The 21,103-nt window shown below is 46.5% G+C and overlaps 1 protein-coding gene across 1 annotated transcript in view; it reads right to left on the bottom strand.

Annotated features, from left to right (window-relative positions):
• The window catches only part of LOC138285869 (LHFPL tetraspan subfamily member 7 protein-like), a 712,276-nt gene extending 695,203 nt beyond the window's left edge, over positions 1–17,073 (bottom strand). The window contains exon 1 of the mRNA XM_069226352.1: positions 15,603–17,073. Within this exon, the coding sequence (XP_069082453.1) occupies positions 15,603–15,842 (240 nt within the window). The 5' untranslated portion in view covers positions 15,843–17,073. The remainder of the gene's footprint in view (positions 1–15,602) is intronic.
• Between the last annotated feature and the right edge of the window lie 4,030 nt (positions 17,074–21,103).

Genomic DNA, 21,103 nt, shown 5'->3' on the forward strand with positions numbered 1-21,103 from the left:
GTTACACCCTCTGAAAACCCTAAAACGACAACCACCTATTGTCAAAATATAGAAATAAATTCAATTGCACACGTGACAATAATACAAAAATACAAAAAGAAACCTAGTCTTAATACAGTAATCAGATTATATCATATACACATATTATACAGAAAACAAGTTGAATAACACAGTTGAGACATCCATTGAATACTACCCTATTACCTAGGTTTCCCAAAATTCTACACAAAATGTATAATTTCTTTGTTGTCCTATCCAATGTCCCAAATTTGATGTCTATCCAATGTCCCAAATTTTATGTCCATCAATCCAAATTAGTATCCTTATTTGGTTTGGTTCTAAGTTGCCAAATGATATCCCATCCAGTCGCTTCTTCTCTTCTCCCTTTGTCTTTAGTCTCTTTGTCTTTGTCTTTAGTCCCTTTATCTTTATCTTTGATCCCTTTGTCTTTGTCTTTAGTCCCTTTGTCCTTTATCTTTAATCCCTTTGTCTTTGTCTTTAGTCCCTTTGTCAACACGTGTTTCATCCAGGGAGTACCCCCAGGATTTCATCAGGACTTACGGTTAATTATATTCTTAGTGATGCGAGTACGCTAAAACGCCGACCGCACGTGTTTAATCGCTAACGTGTTTTAAGCCGAAGCCGCCATGATTCAATGTCTCAACTGTGTTATTCAACTTGTTTTCTGTATAATATGTGTATATGATATAATCTGATTACTGTATTAAGACTAGGTTTCTTTTTGTATTTTTGTATTATTGTCACGTGTGCAATTGAATTTATTTCTACAAGCCAGACACAGTTTAAAGTCGGAGGCTTCAAAGTCCCTCGTTGATGAAAAGAGGGTAAACCTTAGATTAGTAGGAGCCCAGCCTCAATGTAGAGTTAAGGCAAGTTCAATAACACCTTTCCTTTAGCAAGGCCCTCAATCTCATCTGTTCTTGTACTCTCTCCTCGATCTATTGTATGGTACCGTCAGAACCAGGAAGCCATTTTGGTATCAGGGCGCTTCATATGTTTTTCAATCAATCAACTAATCAATCAATCAGTCAATCACTCAGTCATAGGAAAATATCCTCCTTGGTTGGTGGATGGTTATTTACATCCTTTACAGTTTTCAAATAAAGCACATTTTATAACTTATTGTAATTGTCATGTGCCATTGTTCTCTGACCTGGGGAAATTGAGAGCAGAAAAGAGTAACGCCCTGCAATAAGCACTATGTAAGCTCTGGGCACATTTTAAGAGCGTTCAGCAGTGATGCTCTGTACTGCGGCTTTTAGAAAAAAAATACCTAATGGCGGGCGGAATTATAAGCAAGAATTAAAAAAGAAAAGGACGTGTGTCATATTGAGAAGGACCGAAGGCCCTGCTTGGAGAAAATGAAAAATGCTAATTAAGCTCTAGATGGTTTTCAAAGAGTAATTTGTGAAGAGATTAACCCCGCTCAGAGATGAAGGAAAACCATAATCGTTGTTTACTGCGGCTTTGCCGAGCCCCTCTCTCGTGATCCCTGCAGTACCTTTATGTGGCTCTTTTGCATAATCCTCACATGGGAAGGTGCAATAAAATATAAATGAGATCTTGTGTGCCTTCCCAGTATGTCTCGAGTGGGCATGGTGAGCGCCCAGGCCTGTGAGACTTCTAAGGCACTACCGTCTCAGCAAGTGCCCCATGATGTTTGGAGCCCTTCTTGGCACACGTGACCTGAAATGCGGCTGTCCGGAGCACAGCCCTACCAGCCTTCTAGAGAAAATGGTCGGATAAAAACTCCAGAATTCTTCTCTAGCTTGTGATGCTTCAAGAGGCACTAAGGCTAGCGCTGCCAAATGTCTCAATGTCGCGTTTGACACTTTCGCTTTGTCCTGCTTTTTCTTGGTGTACAGCGCCTTGCATTGTGGGCAGTCTTAATATGAAAAGTCCTACTGCCTAAAAGGTATTATAGTTCAAAGTGATGTGCCATATGAATTGATAAAATAGGTATTGCTCATATGGTACGATAGCTCCGAAGTTGTCCTAAGCTGACTATGGCAATAGCCTCTACATTGGCGCCCCCTGTGAAATCACACATAAAATACAACGGATCTAAAAGGCTGCTGCAAGACTCCTACTCCACCCTAATCACAGATAACAGAGGATGCCAGTCCTGCAAACACTCCAATAGTTACCTGTCGCTAAACAGTCAATGTTCAAAGTACTATGCATCACCCACAGAACCTCTCAAAGAATGGGACCACTACACCTATAAATGAAGTTTAAGCCATGAGAATAAAAATAGAACAATCCATTACAGGTTAGCACCACAGCTCATCATATTGATTTACAATATGAAAGGCATAGAGGCTCCACTTTTTCAGTACAAGTTTTTGAGCTCTAGAATTCGTTGCAAGCCAAAATGTGAAGCATCCGGGAACATAAAAACATGATTGCTCATGAAATAATTACATCAGTCACTAGCCCTGGTATAGAACACATGAATGATAATCCCTCCTATCAGTGCACTTCAGGTCCAGAGCTATAGAACAGTCCCAACCAGTACACCATGCTTAGAAGACAGACACAGGCAGCCTGCGAAACTGGGGACTTTTAACCAAAAAGAGCCTCACAATCACCTCAACATATGGGTGGGACATAATAACTACCCCATCCCAACCATATAATAGGCCATTCCTCTCAATATTAGATGTAGCCATTGGCACTCATCATCTGAAAACCGACATCTCGAATAACAAGATGGGAGACTCAAATCATAGCCCGACACATCAATCAATCAATCAGGATTTATATAGTGCAGCTAATCACCCGATACAGTATGCAGATCCAGGTGCTTGCCGGTACCGGGGTTCATTCGAACAGCCAGGTCTTGAGGGCCCTTACGTAGCATGTGCAGACTGAAGAATAAGGCGGACAAGACGGCTTTGATCTGTGATTTCATGGTGAGTTTGTTGTCGATGATTCCAAGGTTTCTGGCATGCTCAGAGGTTGTGGGTGCGAGTCCCAGGTCTGATGGCCACCAGGAGTCGTTCTGTGGGTGGTTGTTTTTGCTATAGATCAGGACTTCCCTCTTGCCAGTGTTCAGCTTCAAGCAGTTGTTGTTCATCCATTAGGTTATACTTGTCATGCATCTGTGGAAGTTGGTCCTGATGATAGTAGGGTAATCGGTGAGCGAGAGGATGAGTTGAGTGCTGCCTGTGTAGGATATAATGTTGAGACTATGAGATCTGCAATTTTGGCCTGCGGGATCATGTATGAAAAGAGTAGGGCTGAGGGATGAGCCCTGGGGGACACTGCAGACAATAATCTTTGGTTAGGAGGTGAAAGGTGATAGGTGGCTCGTCTGTGTTCTTCCAGTGTGAAAGGAGGTGATCCATCTGAGTGCATCCCCTTAGATGCCAACGTGGTTTAGTCTTTCTATCAGCGTGTGGGGGGAATAAGGTGTTGAAGGGTGCCGAGAGGTCACCGAGGATCAGGGCTGCTGTTTTTCCTCAGACGAGCAGGGTTCGGATCACAGAAACAGTAAACAATGTCTGTCCTACCTCTACCCACAATGGGTGATAGTAATTCTAGTCTTTCTGACAGTTCTCCAAGTCTCAATCTGATATAAACCACATCACCATATGATATCATATGCCATTTCTGGTATTCTGGAATGAAGTTCCTCAAAACATCAGAACTGCTACTTCATTTCTCAATTTCCACAAGAAACTGAAGACCTGGCTGTTCAATTAGGAGCACCGCCGGCCTACATTCCTGCTCCAGCGCCTGGATGCCCTCATAGGCCATTAGCTGTGCCATACAAATCGTCATAACATAGCATAACATAACAATCCAAACATGTCAACTTCCCAGTACAGTCACCACACTGAGACTGTCTGTGAGCAGACTGTGCACTGTCAGGGATGGTCTGTAAATAACAAAGAATTCACCACCCTGAGAGAAGATGCATTGGTGGATCTCTATAATGCCTGGGAGCAGGCAGTACAATGTTGTGAAATGTTTGTTGTCAACCAATGCCTTCACCAAGCTGAGCACTGCATGATTATACACCGCTCATGCTCGGGAACACGTCTATATTATCTCAGAGTATGTGTGTAAATAACCAAATCATGTATTGTCATGGTAGCTGTATGGTTATGTGCGTGTAATGCAGAGAAATTATTTCTTACAGCAGGTAAATAACTGAAGCATTCACCATCCTGACAGCTACATGTTTATACTGCTATGATACCTCAAAAAGCATTTAATATTTTAGGGTTGGTAAGTAAACAACGCATTCGCCTCTAAAAGAAGCATAGTTGTAACTTCATAAGACAGTGTGTTATCCCAGGCATAACCAATGCATGCATCGCCCTGACAGCTGCATGTCTAGACTACTCGTATGATGGTAGGGAACAGGCCATTTACTCTCTTGTGGTAGGTCTGTAAATAAGGCATCCACTTCCCTGAAAGCTACCAGTTTATACTCCTGTAATGTCTGTGAACAGGATCTATAATCATAATTGGATAATGTTCCAGTGAAAAACCCAACCGGTTGCTATCTGAGATATGCACGCCCATACCTTTTTAATGCCTCTGAATATATAATTTAGTTCTTTAGGGTACGCACGTAAATACTCTGAGCACTCCCTAACTTAAAAGCAGCATGCTTATACCTTTACAATGCCTGGGCATATGCTATATATTATCTCAGGGTAGGTCTGAAAATAACAGTCACCACCCGAGATTGCATGTTTCTAAGTCCAGATTCCTCAGAACAGGCCTGTGATCATCAGGAGGTGGGCTTGTGGATACCCCAGGCATTCACTACCCTGAAAGCTGCACGTTTATTCATGCTTTTACAATGCTTGAAGCTGTAGATTATATCAAGTAAATACCATTCGCCACTTGAGAGCTGTATACTGATAACTCTTACTTCCTCAGCACAATTCTTTATTAGGTCTGGCATTAGCCGAGCTCTTTTGATCTTACTGAAATTGCATGTGTAATATACTAATAGGGGCTTTCAGGCAATCCCTCCTCATCCATTAGTCTGTGGTTGTGTTAGTCACATTTTTCTTCTGCCCATTACCGCATCCAGCATGGGGCAGGGGGTCAGCACGCTTCAGCCATTGGCTAGCTTCACTGTGAGTGACGGCATTCTGCTCTTTCACAAGGAGCACTTCCACACACAAAGTAATTCCCTTCACTGCCAGGCACTATTATGGCACTTCTGCACACAAAGTGATTCCCTTCAGTGGCAGCCACTATTATGGCACTTCAATGGCGAAAGTGATTCCCTTCAGTACCAGGCACTATCATGGCAATGTGCTTTTTGAGACCACAACAATATTTTTGCTTCTATCCTACTCCTTTTATATTGGCGAGGGCCTGGCTGCTCCCCCAACAATAACGTTTTACAAAAAATATGTCACCACAAGAAGAGCATTGAAAAGTCCGAAAGGCTGGTAGCCAATTACCAGGTAGACTGGTTTTGCCAGTGCTTGTTACCGAAGGGTGGACTTGTAAATTTCACAAATATTCCCCACCCCGTGCATGTTTATGCTCCATAATGTCTAGGGAGCAAGCTATATATTATATCAGATTACTTCTGCAAAAAACTGTCCCGAAATGAATAAAACTCATGAGACATTCGGACATAACTCAGTGGCGAGATTGGCAGCGCCAGCGCCGACAGCCAGCTACTCTAATCATATTAACAATTTTAATGGAAGGCGAGGAAGTAAAACTGATGAAATCGCTCACTCTGAATTACAAGCAACTTCAAAACTAATTTTGCTTTCCGCGTGGCTCGGGTCCAGGTTCCATTTTATTACAATGACTGGAGTCTGCTTGACCGTGGTCTTCCTCTCCTCATGATAAAGTTTGAATGATAGCATGTATTTTATATCACGCTTCATATCACGTGCTGCATTTAAACTAGTCTCCTGATGCTCGGACACCCTTTATGTCTTGTTCACCGCTCTAATGCCCCAAGCCTTCCATAATTCATTTCTAATTATACGAACAAGTAATATAGGATAAGATACCCTCTGCGATACTATTACAGTTTTACAAGTTACTGAGTTCCGTGACGATATAGAGAAAAAAAGGTCAAAGGTCAGTTCCTTTGTGTCGATAATCAGCCATTCATTCCGGTGACATCTAATCATCGGTCATTGGTCTTTAACATCTCAGAGCATGGCAATAAATGATTCTTTCTTTTATTTGTATTTCCTTGCAATACTGTCTCGACTGATTTCTAGCCTACCCGTCCCCTTGTCATCACCCCAGAAGTCCTGCAGCGAAATGAACAGGGTAAAATGTCCGGTAGGCAAACCCCCTGTCCTAGCCCAACTCAGACCTTGCCAGAGATGACCACATCATCGAGCAGATAGTTGGGCATCCCAGTGTGATGTTTTCAGAGCCAAGACCTCAGCACCCTGTCCTGTGCCTCTCCTCTAATCCCCTGTCCCAGCCCCCTACTCCTGGAAACCCAAGCACATAGAGTAATAATTACCCCAGAGACCCCCTGCATTTTGCTCCCTCTCAGTTGCGATCATGCAGGGAGGTGCTAGAGAATAATCCTCACCAAGCAAAAGTATCATAACTGCCAGTTAGTTACCAGTTAGGCTAAACCACACCAAGTAAATGTAAATCTGCACAGTAAACAGTGAGACTCAACCTCACCAAGTAAAAGTAGCAGGGCTGCCTTAATCACCGGTTAGACTGAACCTCACCAACCAAAAATAGGAGAACTACTTCAGTCAACACCGAGGGCCTGATTTAGAGCTTTATGTACAGGGTACTCCATGGCACACACGCCAGGGTACCCTGCCAGCAAACCCTCTGCCTACCTGCCTCGTGTAGAGATGGGTACCTTAGGTATACTGAGATTGGGACCCTGTTGGCTCTGTCGATAGAATTCTTCCTTTGGTGGCCTCTGTTCCACTGGGCATTACACCACCCGCCCTATGTAGTACGGATGGTGTAATATCTTTTTATTTTCTGTCATACACCACCAGGAAAATCCTGGTTGTGAGGGACAGGAAAAAGATAACTAATGACGCCCACTCCTGGGGCGTCATCACTTTTTGTTTCTCAGAAACAAACTCCAACTTTTGGAGTTTGTTTCTGATAAACAAAAACTTTTTGTACATTGAAAGGAACCTATGTGACAGCGGTTCCTTTCAATGTACAGAGATGTTTGCTGGGCCAGCAGACATCTCCAGATATGGTGGATGACAGTCCATCAGGGTGGCAGAGGTAATGTCATTTGCCACGCTGACACGCTGTACTTTGTTTGCCAGACGATAAATCTTACCACTAGCCATTACCTCACCAAATAACTATAGTGGCACTACCTTAATCAACAGTTAGACTGACCCTCACCAAGTAAAAGTAACCGGACTGCCACCATCAGAGCCTAGACTTAAGCTAACAAAGTAAAAGTAGCAGGACCACCATAATCAACACTTTGACTGAACCTTACTTTACCTAGTCAACAAACAGCAGCAGATAGAGTGCTTCCATCAACCTCAGCCAATGGTAATTATTGTGGGTCTCATTCCAATCCATTACTTTTTAACTTACCGTGCCAGTACAGGCAGGGACCAATCAGATGCAAATCAGTCTTGGCACTGCCATAAAAGGGACAGTCGAGACTGAACCCCTACACCACATCCCTTTAAATGGGAGCACAAGCCCTCTTGAACCCATTTCGGCCTTGTTAGGCCTGTCATTCATGTGCAACTTGATTCTAATTGCACATTGAGCTTGCACTGACGTCTGGGCGTAACCAGCCTGCTCGAAGAGACTCACTTGGTAGAAAGAGTGATAGACGGAATGTTTGACTTAATTTAAGCCACTGGTAATTAGTCTAGCTTGCATTCTAATGCATCATTTGTAGCTTTCCTGTGCCATTGCAGTGCTTTCCAACGTAGGGAGATTGGCATACACAGCAGAAGAAGTGATGTATGGAATGTTTCCATGATGTTACCCATTGGTAATTGGTGTTTGGTCCCTGAGTGTATTGGGTGCATTACTCTGCGCCAATACAGTCAGGGACCGAACACATAGAAAACAGATCAGTCTTAGCACCCTGCCAAAAAAGACAGGCCAGAAAGCTCAGCACTATTGGCCCCTGCTAAACAGGAAAAAGACTGGCTTCTTCCTTGTTGGGTCACATCCATGATGTGCCTCCTGGGTCCTATGGTGCAACAAACTTGGGACCAATATATTTCATTTAGTGAGACTTGGGTATCACAAAAAGGGATGGATTGAATACTTGAACTGATCTCAGCCATTAATAATTACTCTGGGCTTCAGTCCAATGTATTGTTTAGATCAGCTATGGCATTACAGGCAGGGGCCAACCACACAGAATTAAATCAGTTTTGGTTCCAGAACGTGTTTGCTTTTTTCAGCAAGATTCTCTAATTTCAACACACATGCCTAGACGTAGGTCCCACGTTCGCAGTGCCACAGGACACATGCTGCATGTTACTTATGTGACTCAATAAAGCCAACACGGACTTCTCTGGGTTTCTTTTGCTCCTGTTCAGAGAGGGCACTGCCAAGCAGCTCAGACTGACGTTTTCTATTAGTGCAGGACCAAAACAGATTTGCTTAAGGTTGGTCCCTGACTGTAGGGGCCCAGTGCACAAAACAAACAAAAAATGATGGATTGGTATGTGTCATGGTAGTTACCAGTGGCTGGATTTAGTTCAGGCACTCCACTCTTCACTTTTGTGCCTTTGCTTTTTTGGTTTTCCTAGTCAGTATTACAACTGTGCCGTTCGCTTAAACGCAGCAGTAACTGTCCTTATCAGTTACTGGACAGAGTCAACAGTGTAAAAGTAGTAGCATTGTCTTGGATAACGCATACTGCACCCACCTTGCACAAAGAACAGGACTGGTCTGGGATATTTAGACCACAGTACTAGACTATTGACTGCACTCAATATGTAAAAGTAGCAGTACTCCCCTGGGACATGCAGATCACACCCACAATGAAAAAGTAGTAATATTTTCCTGGGATTTACAGACCACACCCACAATAGAAAAGTAACAGTACTTTCCTAGGGCTCATAGACCACACCCACAATGGAAAAGCAGCAGTACTTCCCCGGAACCTACAGACCACACCCACCTTGCAAAAGTAGCATTACTTCCCCGGAACCTACACACCACACCCACCTTGCAAAAGTAGCATTACTTCCCTGGGGCTTATAACCACACCCACCTTGTAAAAGTAGTATTGCCTCATTATTTATTGACTGCACTCACCTAATGAAAGTTAGGAAGAAGTATTACTAGACTGTACCCACCACCTAAAATTAGCATTATTTCCTTTTATTTGTAAACTGCATAAATCAGGCAAAAGCAGAAGCAGTAACCTTGGATTTATAGACTGCACCCAGTGTGTAAAAGGAGCTGTGATGCCGCAGGTAACGTGGTCTATGCTGAGAGCCACCCGGGCTCTCCTATACGTTGTTGCCCTCGGAGGGCAAGGGGGCGGGCGTAAGCCCGACTTAATAAATAAAGATACGACTGCTGACCCGGCAGCCCGTTTGAGCACCTAGATGCGAGTAGGGTCTACGTTATTAGCGGAGCGGGTGGGGGCCCACATTACAGGCCGCACCCACCGTGTGAAAGAAGAGGTCCTGCCGCAGGTAACGTGGGCTGCACCCACCGTGTAAAAAGAGTGGTGCTGTCATACGGAACGCAGACCGCACCAATCGTGTATAAAAAGCGACGCGGTCTGTTGTTTATGAACTGCACCGGCCAGGCGAGAGTAGGAGCTGTACCCTGTTATTATACCGCACTCCAGCATGTAAAGGGGCCACATAAAAGAATTGGAGTAACGCTTTTATAAGCTGCTCCGATTAGGCTAACGTAGCAGCACTCCCCTATTATTTAAAAACCGCACCCGCCCGCAAACGGGTTAGGGTGACTTAATATTGATACTTTTCAGCCATCAGGTAGAGGTATGGGTGCTGTCCTATCACACGGAGACGAAACTCCCCATGTATAATCAGCATTACTGCTGTGATACCTTCATACTGCACCAAGTACGAAGTCAAAATACCACTACTGTCCTTTTATTCATAAACTGCACCAAAGTTGCCATGGTACAGTGCAGCCAAAGGAATTAGTTAGACAGACTCTACAACGTCACCACAGCAGTACTTTGCTAGGTAACACTGCACCCACCAGGCAAAAGGAACAGCACTGTCCTAGGATAGACAGGCCACAGCTGTCACTCAAATGTAGCAGTACTACAATGAATTCCATAGACCACACCCACCATGTAAATGTAGCAGGACTGCAATGGATTTTATGACCACACCCACCATGTAAATGTAGCAGTACTGCAATGGGTTTTATGACCACACCCATCATGTCAATGTAGCAGGACTGCAATGGGTTTATATTCCACACCCACCATTTAAATGCAGAAGTACTGCAATGGGTTTATAGACCACACTCAACATTTAAATAGAGCAGTACGACATTGGCTTTCATAGCCCACACTCACCATGTACATGTAGGAGTAGTGCTGTATTATGTACAGCCTCCCTCATCTAATAAAAGTAATAGAATAGCGCTAGTATGTCTAAACTACACCCACCACTTAAATGCAGCAGTACTGCTGTTTTATTTATACAATCCCCCATCTAGTAAAAGTAATAGTGCAGCGGTACTATACCTAAACTACAGCCACCATTTAAATGTGGGAGCAGTGGTGTATAGTTTTACAATACCTCATCTAGTAAAATTATTAATAATAATACAGCCCTAGAATCTTAGACTACACCCACCATGTAAATGTAGGCGTACTGACAGATGTAGTATTTATAGGCTGCCCCCACCTTGAAAACGTAATAGCACGCCCCTACTGTGGCTACAGTACACCCACCCTACCATTTAAATGTAGGAGTACTGCTGTATTACGCATTCAAACCTCACCTAATTCATAAATTGTACATCCATACTATACGTACACTCAATCCACTGTTTAAAAATAGCAGTACCGCTGAATTATTTATACAATCCCCTATCCAGTAAAAGTAATAGTGCAGCCCTGCTATAGCTATGCTACACCCACCATTTAAATGTAGGTGTACTGCTGCATTATTTACATAACCCCCACCTAGTAAATGTAATAGTACATTTCTAGTATATCTAGCCTACGTCTGTCATCTAAATAAAGGAGTACCACCGTATTATTTATACAATCCCCGCCTAGTAAAATTAATGGTACATCCCTATTATACCTAGACTACACTCTCCACTTAAATGCAGAAGTACTAAAGTATTATTTATACGGCCCCTTCTAGTAAAAGTAATAATGCATCCCTACTGTATCGAGACTACACCTACCATTTAAATATAGAAGTAGTGGTACATTTTGTGATACATTTTTTATACAATCCCCATCTACTAAACGTAACATTGGTAGACCAAATCCACTGTGTAATGCAGGAGTACTCCTGTATTGTTTGTAGGCTGCCCTAACTAGTAAAAGTAGCAGACCTGCCGAAGCATTCACAGAGTGCATCTAAAAACTAAATGCGGTGTTGCTGTAACATTGCAACTGTGAGAGCACTGCCCTAGTGCTGCTGCCTAAGATTTTATTGGCTTGACCCACTATGTAAAAGTATGAGTAGTGTATTAGTAGCAGTACTCTAGTTTCAGGCCTTTCGCCCCATGGAAATGTCTCAGTGCTCTGTAAGTAGCAATGCACCCTAATATTGTGTCAGGTACACCATCGAAAAATACCTGTTTGTTGAAAGTAACAGTACTCCCCTATTGTTAGACCGCATGCACCATGAAAAACTATCAGTACTGTACAAGTAATTTTACTCCCCTATTATTGGACCGCAGACACCATGGAAAAGTAGCAGTGCTGCAGAGATAGCAGTAGTCCCCTATTAATGGACCGCATGCACCATTGAACAGTGGCAATGCTGTATCAGTAGCAGTAGTACCTTATTACTTATCTGCATTCACCATAGTGGCGGTATTGTTAAAGTAGCAGTACTCTCCTGTTATTGGACCACATACATCATGGAAAAGTGGTACCGTATAAGTAGCAGCATTTCCCTGTTAATGGACCGCATCCACCACAGAAAGGTACCAGTATTTAAAAGTAGCAGTACTCCTCTATTATTGGACCACGTGCAGCATGGAAATTTAGTAGTATTATGAACGTAGCTGCACTCCCCTATTATTAACCGCATGCACTATGGAAAAGTACCAGAACTGGGAATGTAGCAGTACTCCCCTATTATTGGACCGCGTGCAGCATGGAAATGTAGTACCATGAAAGCAGCAGCCCTTCTCTATTATTGGACCACATGCACCATGGAAAACTAGTGGAATTGTGAAAGTAGCAGTACTTCCCTATTACTGGACCGCATGCACCATGGGAAAGTAGCAGTACTGTAAAAGTAGCAGTGCTCATGTTAGTGGACCGCGTGCACCATGGAACCGTAGCAGTACTGTACAAGTAGCAGTACTCCCCCACTAGTGGACCACATGCAGCATGTAAATGTAGTACTCTGAAAGTAGCAGCACTTCTCTATTATTGGACCACATGCACCTGGGAACTAGTGGAATTGTGAAAGTAGCAGTACTTCCCTATTACTGGGCCGCATGCACCATGGAAAAGTAGCAGTACTGTAAAAGTAGCAGTACTCCTATTAGTGGACTGCATGCACCATGGAACCGTAACAGTACTGTACAAGTAGCAGTACTCCCCCATTAGTGGCCCACATGCAGCATGGAAATATAGTACTCTGAAAGTAGCAGCACTTCTTTGTTAATGGACCGCATGCACCTGGGAACTAGTGGTATTGTGAAAGGAGCAGTACTTCCCTGTTGCTGGACCGCATGCACCATGGAAAAGTAGCAGTAATGTAAAAGTAGCAGTACTCCTACTATTTTACAGCAAGAACCTTGGAAACGTAGCAGTGCTGTAGAAGTAGCAGCACTCCCCTATTACTGGGCCACGTGCACCATGGAAAAGTAGAAGTAATGTATAAGTAACATTACTCACTATTATTGGACCACGTGCAGCATGGGAATTTAGTAGTATTATGAACGTAGCTGCACTCCCCTATTATTAACCGCATGGACTATGGAAAAGTACCAGAACTGGGAATGTAGCAGTACTCCCCTATTATTGGACCGCATGCAGCATGGAAATGTAGTACTCTGAAAGTAGCAGCACGTCTCTATTATTGGACCACATGCACCATGGAAAACTAGTGGAATTGTGAAAGTAGCAGTACTTCCCTATTACTGGACCGCATGCACCATGGGAAAGTAGCAGTACTGTAAAAGTAGCAGTGCTCATGTTAGTGGGCCGCGTGCACCATGGAACCGTAGCAGTACTGGACAAGTAGCTGTACTCCCCCACTAGTGGACCACATGCAGCATGTAAATGTAGTACTCTGAAAGTAGCAGCACTTCTCTATTATTGGACCACATGCACCTGGGAACTAGTGGAATTGTGAAAGTAGCAGTACTTCCCTATTACTGGGCCGCATGCACCATGGAAAAGTAGCAGTACTGTAAAAGTAGCAGTACTCCTATTAGTGGACCGCATGCACCATGGAACCGTAACAGTAGTGTACAAGTAGCAGTACTCCCCCATTAGTGGACCACATGCAGCATGGAAATATAGTACTCTGAAAGTAGCAGCACTTCTTTGTTATTGGACCGCATGCACCTGGGAACTAGTGGTATTGTGAAAGGAGCAGTACTTCCCTTTTGCTGGACCGCATGCACCATGGAAAAGTAGTAGTACTGTAAAAGTAGCAGTACTCCTACTATTTTACAGCAAAAACCTTGGAAAAGTAGCAGTGCTGTAGAAGTAGCAGCACTCCCCTATTACTGGGCCACGTGCAGCATGGAAAAGTAGCAGTAATGTATAAGTAACATTACTCCCTATTATTGGACCGCATGCACCGTGGAAATGTAGCAGTACTGTATAAGTAACATTACATCCCTATACCTGGACCGCAAGCACCATGGAAAAGTAGCAGTACTGTATAAGTTACATCACTCCCCATTATTGGACAACATGCAGCTTGGAAACTAGGGGTTCAGTACAAGTAGCAGTACTGTCCTGGTGAAATGCTGGACCCCCGTCAGTCATTAATAATTCACTGCACCATCCAGATGTGTATTTCATTTCTACTGGAAGCAATTCTGATATTCTAAAGTACCCCCGTTTGCTTCCCCTGCACCCCTTTGGGTGCTTTGTGAAACACTCGCACCCTTTGTTTTTTATTCTAAGTCAGAGGCCTAAAGACTAGCACAAAGAATACCATGTTACTTTTGAATACGGCTTCGAAATCCGGAATTAAAGTTGTGCACCTTTTATTCCACAATACTCTGCACAGATAGAAACGTAAACAAATAATGCAGGACGTTGAGGGGAGGAGAGACTATAGGTGATCCCAACACTTTACGGGTCCCAGATAAACCACCCAAAATAACAGAGGAATGCATCGTTTACATTGTGGGCTGTACATTTACTCGGTTCTGTACTAGGAGCATGTACAGAGGCGCCAGATGATGAATGGGGGCGTTCTTGGCGCTGTAGATGCTCCTCCTGAGTAGCCGTGCGTTAATCGCTGTGCGAGTCCTCGCTGGACACTGGACAGCTCAGGGGGAGCGGCGCAGACCGGCCAGTACTCTCCCTCGGAGCTGTGGTACACTTGTGCCCAGGGACTGACGGAAGCACAGGTGGCGAGCAGCACAGAACCCCGTAACCGCAGGATATACCACGGTGCGTGTGCCAGGCCTTGGACATCCCATCTGCAGTGACAGGCACTTAGCAATGTTCACTCACACACGATGGACAAGCACTCGGTACTGTGAATATGCCGGCACTGTACAAGCACTTAGCGGTGCCCAGGCACTCTGTACCGTACATGCGCCTAGCTGCGTATGTGCACCCTGAAATGTAAAGGTACCCAGCACCCTAATGCACTCGGCACCCTACACGCACTTAGCAGTGCCCATGCACACTGCCATGAAAATAGAGGGCCCAGGGCTCTAAGTGGGATGAAAAAAAGGGGTGTCTCTCAAAGGGGTGTACTCGATGTAATTAAGGGCGTGACATAAAACACATCAGCTAAAATCTGTGCTTGGCACAGTGTCTATACATCCAGAGATATCATACAGTAAGTGCATTACGCCTACAGTATGTCAGGACTATTGGCTTTGTCACTGGTTATAAGTTCAATGAGATAAATAAGTAACAAGAATGGCTCCTTTGTATGAAATATTGAAAATGCTTGAGTTCTGGAATGATGAGACTGTGAAAGAACTATAACGAGTATCTTTGAAGTTACTTCAATGGCAGCGCAGGGAGGTACTGCTGCTCAGTTGAGATTTTTTTTCCCCAGATGGTGAGGGCAAAAATGGAGAGCCCGGTAGAGACCCGTTTCAGCACCTGCTTTTTAGGGCCCACTTAAAGCCGTGAGAGTGCCCTGTATATGTCTGGTCAGCGAGCGGACACTGGGCACTGCACACGCGCCCGGCACTCTAGGCGCTCTCACTCCGTCCCGCACTCATACAGAACAGGGTGTACCCGGCCCCCTGCCTACCTGCCAGGAGCTGGACGGGATCCGGTTGAAGCTCGCCAGCCCCCCGAAGGTGTAGCACTGGTAAATCTGGACCACTGGGGTGTGCGGGCAGTTCCAGAGCAGTCCGAAGCTCACCGGCTCCCGGTTGTGGAGGCTGCTGCCCCCCTTCACGATCCAGGCCGGGGACAGGAAGCTGAAGCTGCACACCGCCACCAGGCAGGAGGACAGCAGCACCCAGAAGCATCCCACGCAGCCCAGCATCCTGGGGACAGGGGTCGGTGCACGCCGCCTCAGGGCGCGGGCTGATCACTGCCAGAGGAGCGGGCACGGAACCCCGGGACGGACCAGCATCCCCATCAGCACAGGCAGGTCACTCCAGGAGTGCGCAGACTGGGGAACTGCACTCAAGGGGGGACTGTGCACACAGAGGCAGTACACCGAGCCCGGGGTGCAGGAGGCAGCGCTGCGCTCACTGCCAGCACCACTTGCACATCCTAGCGCCCACGTGAGCACAGCCGCGGGTCAGAGCAGGAGTGCGCGCAGACGGGAAATGCGCAGGCTATGCTGGAAGCGGAGAGCGCAGAGACATCCTTCCAGTCACGACCGGAGCCGGGCGCAGGGACTCCTCGGAGACGGGCGGAGCTGCAGGCACAGACAGTCACAACAGGAGATGGGGCAGGGATGAGAGACTGCTTGGAGACAGGCAGAGCTGAGAGTGCTCGAAGAGGCGGAGCTGCAGGCACAGACAGTCACAACAGGAGATGGGGTAGGGATGAGAGACTGCTTGGAGACAGGCAGAGCTGAGAGTGCTCGAAGAGGCGGAGCTGCAGGCACAGCTGCAGGGTGTCACAGAGCTAGAGGAGGGAGGAGAGACTCCTCAGAGACAGTCAGAGATGCAGCACAGATACCGTCACACAAGGAGCCTGGCTTGGGGAGGAACGACTCCTCGGAGACAGAAAGGACCGGAGCACTGATACAGGGTCACAACGGGAGACAGCACAGAGACTGCTCGAAGATAGGTAGGACTGCAAGCACAGATACAGTCCCATGGGGAGTCAGGGCAGGGATAAGAGACTCTTCGGAGACAGGCGGAGCTGAAGGCATAGATGCGGGATCACGAAGTCTTAGGCGCAGGGAGTAGAGGCTTCTCGGAGGCAGACAGCTGCAAGCACAGAGATACAGGGTCACACCAGGAGGCAGGGCAGGGATGAGAGACGGCTCGAAAGGGCGGCAAGCACCGATACAGGATCACACTATGGGACAGGGCAGGAACTGCTCGGAGACAGGCAGGACTGCAACTACAGATATAATCACTCCAGGAGATAAGGCAGGGATGAGAGAGTCCTCGGAGAAAGGCAGAGATACAAGCACAGATACAGGGTCGCATCAACCTAGGTGCAAGGAGAGGGAGCTCCTCGGAGGCAGCCAGAGCTGCAAGCACAGATCCAGGGTCACACCAGGAGATGGGGCAGGGATGAAAGACTCCTCGGATACAGACGGGGCTGCGATCACAGATACAGGGTCAGAGCAGGAGACAGGGTAGGAATGAAAGACTCATCTGAGACAGACGGAACAGCAAGAACAGACACAGCCATACCAGGCGATGGGGCAGGGATGACAAACTTAGCGGAGACAAACTGGACTGCAAGCATAGATACAGGGTCACACCAGGAGACAGGGCAGAGAATGCTCGAAGACAGCAGGACTACAAGCACAGATATAATCACTCCAGGAGACAGGGTATGAATGTGAGAGTCCACGGAGACAGACAAAACTGCAAGCACAGATACAGGGTCACAAAGGGCTAGGCGCGGGGAGTAGCGTTTCCCGGAGACAGGCAGAACTGCAAAACAGACACAGTCACCCCAGAGACAGCACAGGGTGAGAGACTTCTCGGAGACAGGCAGAGATGCAAGCACGGATACAGTCACCCCAGACAGACAGATACAGACAGGGTCACACCAGGAAACAGAGCAGGAATGAGTGGCTACTCGGCAAGCTGGAGTGCAAGCACACCTCACCCCAGGAGACAGGGCAATGGGTAGAGGCCCCCTGGAGACATGTAGAAGTGCAAGTGCACAGTTACGAAGTCACAGCAGGAGACAAGTGCAGTGTGAGGGGCTGCTCAGAAACAGACAGGGATGCAAGCACAGATGCAGGGGTCACACCAAGAGGCGCAGGGTGAGGGCTGCTCAGATGCAGGGGTCACACCAAGAGGCAGGCGCAGGATGAGGGGCTGCTCAGAAACAGACAGGGATGCAAGCACAGATGCAGGGGTCACGCCAAGAGACAGGCGCAGGGTGAGGGGCTGCTCACAAACAGACAGGAATGGAAGCACAGATACAGGGTCACACCAGGAGGCAGGGGCAGGGTCCGGAGCTGCTCAGAAACAGACAGGGATGCAACCACAAACACAGTCACACTAGTAGCTAGCTACAAGACATGAGTGGCGGGTGCTCCAGGCAGGGAGGATGGGGAACGCAGATACAACGAAAAACCAGGTGCCACACACAGGGCAGTGAAGGAAGACTGTCCAGAGACAGCCAGGACGCAAGCAGCAGCCATACAGAGTGATAACAAGGTGTCAGGGCGGGGATGGGCGCTGCTATAAGCAAAAGTGACACCGGGAGCTGGGGCAGGGGCGTGAACTCTGCATTCAGGTTTAAAGCCACACCACGGACCAGGCAGAGGGCATGGCTGGCATGCTCTTCACACGTATACTAGTGTCCACTGCACCTCGGCTGCCAGTGGGTGACGACCCTGGGTTCACATGAGGAGCTGTGCAAACTGTAGCGCGAGCAGAATGTGCACACGACGTATAGTGCACACTAAGAGGTCGGTGTCAGCAGCGGTGGCAGATGTACACAGAGCAGCGCTGGCAGGATGGGCACACAGGTACCCGTGCACACTAAGAGTGCGATGCCACCCTGAGCTGCAACACACGGATAGCCCGTGGTGGCTGCGCTCAGGGACTCGCCCGCCCCCAGCTCAAGGCTTCGGGTGGACATAAAGCCGAACTCCGATATGTTAGTACTCGCTGCCAGGGAGAGGGGTGGTATTCAGCGGCGTAACGCAGGCGCCGCAGGCAACCCCCGGGGACCCCCATCGCTTCAAGGGGGCCCTTTCAGCCGAAGGCCAATTAATATCTCTCTGATACAGTAGACCCAGGGTCTCCTCATCCCATCCTGCAGGGAGCCCCGTCATTTTGTGCTACGTCACTGGTGGTATTGTAGTACGCGGTGTCACACTGCCAGCCCCTCCCCTCCAGATAGTCCCACTGGAACACTAGACAGACAAGCGATCAAAGAAGCAAGTGATTAAATTCCCAGTAAGCAGCCAGATGCCCCCTAGCCCCAGGGCTGGAAGCCAGTGAGTATGAAATAGCATTTATACAGCGCTTACTACCCCTGAGGAGGGGTGGGCAGCAGAGGAGGGCAGCCAGAACATACTACTCAGGACCGTCACACAAAGGGTGTGGGGGCAGCGGACAGTCTGGGGGCAGTGTCATTCTTTTGAGACCCCCCACTCATACCCGCTAACGCACAGGACAAGCGCCGTATATCATTCCCAAATCCACAGTACAAGTGGAGAGAGTGTGTGTTTGTCTAGTACATGGTGCAAGTACCCTACATACAAGTCTCCAATATAAACCATAAAAGTAGCATACTGTTGTATGTTTGGGTGTGTATAATTCACTCTTTATCTCCTAGTTTCTAATTTCACCTCCCCTATCACAAACAGTGCTTCGAGGCGACTCCAGGCGGCCTAAAGTGCTAAATCAGTATTACAGAACATCCCCAGTCCTTAGTGCAATCACTTTAAGCATAACTTTTCAAGACACAGTACATTATAGAGAGGAGGGGAGACAGAGAGCTAGAAAAAGAGAGAGCTAGGCTGTGTGTGTTGTGTGTATGTGTTCAGAACGCCCATATAAGAGCATTCATTTTATTTGGTGTTGCCTTAAGTAGCTACAGTGAAAAACTGATCAAAGTATAGGTACACCCAGGGCCACTTTTAAGCATGAGAGAGCTGGGCCCAGGCCCAAGGCGCCTTGCTTCAGATGGGCACAAGCAGCTTACCTACCAAATTGCTTTTAATCACAATTCCATAATGCTTTTGCCTGCTCATTGTCTTCTTGCCTCTCTATACATCTTTTTGCTTTCTTTCTGTAATACCTTTTTCAATTGGTTTCCCTTTCTCACCCTCTGCCTTCTTTCTCCCCAATGGCCTGCCACCTCCAATTGAGCATAGATGATCAGAAAGTGCATAAATATGCTTTAGCCCAATCTACTATGTGAGCAAGGAACGGTCATGGGTACAGCCTCCTAACTCGGTCTGCTAATTTACATTCCCCTTCACAAAAAAACAGTTGGGCTTATCCTTTTCTGTCAGGTCACCCCCAAACCTTTTGTCTTTACCCTCTACTTCTTGCTGAATTAGTTTTTGTTGGCTTTAGGACTCTATGCACTTTACCATGGTTAACCACTTATTCCTGATTGGCATATTTAATTTACTTATAGGTCCTTAGTAAAGTGGTATACCACAAACGTCAGGCCTTTCAGAAGATTGATGCTGAGTGAGCAGCCTTTTACTTTGGGTGACCCAAGTAGCCCAGCTTTTAAGTCTTCCAGAGATATGGGCAACCCCTTCCAGTAGCCATGATGCCCTGACACTTAAAAGCAGTTAAGCAGATGGTGCCATCCAGAAGGAGTCCCAAGGAGGAAAAAGCTATAAGGTAAAAACCTCCTGATGCAAAGAATGTCACAGGTAGATGGTAACCAGAGGAAGGACCCCAGACGGCAGAGGGAGACAGAGGGAGACAGGAGAATCAGGAAAATAACTTAAGAAAATCATTGCAGAAACAGCTGGATGCAACAGGAGCAAGGAAACACAACTACATGAACAAAGAAGTGTTGCGATGCAAGGAGCAGAAAGGAAAAAGGCCTTTAATACTAAGTACATCACAGAAAGGTGCTTAGTTCCATGATTGATTGGGACAATATGTTAAAGGTAAGCAGAGCAGCCATTTTGGATTGGGTTTTTCAATAACTCAGACATCCTCACTAGAGGATTCTGGTAAGAAAAACCAGGAAGAAGATGGAAACACTGGTAGCATTCTCCTAATCAACCCCTAACCCTCCAAGGAGAAGAATGGATGCACAGGAGATGGTACAGGTGAGCCATCCACCCCTAAGCAATGCTGGAGTTGTCGCCGTACAAACACTGGTGCAACATTATGCCCCTCCCCGAAGCACCGGATTTATCTGGAAACAAGTGGAAAAAAACAGCGAACCAGGACAGGGGCATGGACAGAGGAAGCATCTTCTCAGAAATGTTCACTCGGTGCAGAACTGTTCCAGCGGTTGGAAAACTGAAGCTTCTTCATTAAAAAACATGAATCACATATTTCCTGGACCTCAAACTCAGGTGCACCATTCACCATGAGTGGAGGAGGTTGAGGAAAAAAGTGATGAAAAGGATCACATTGATATCATTTCAACTGTGAAGAATGAAACACAGGA

This window comes from Pleurodeles waltl, chromosome 3_1 (genome assembly GCF_031143425.1).
Source record: "Pleurodeles waltl isolate 20211129_DDA chromosome 3_1, aPleWal1.hap1.20221129, whole genome shotgun sequence".
In the NCBI taxonomy this organism is placed as follows: domain Eukaryota; kingdom Metazoa; phylum Chordata; class Amphibia; order Caudata; family Salamandridae; genus Pleurodeles; species Pleurodeles waltl.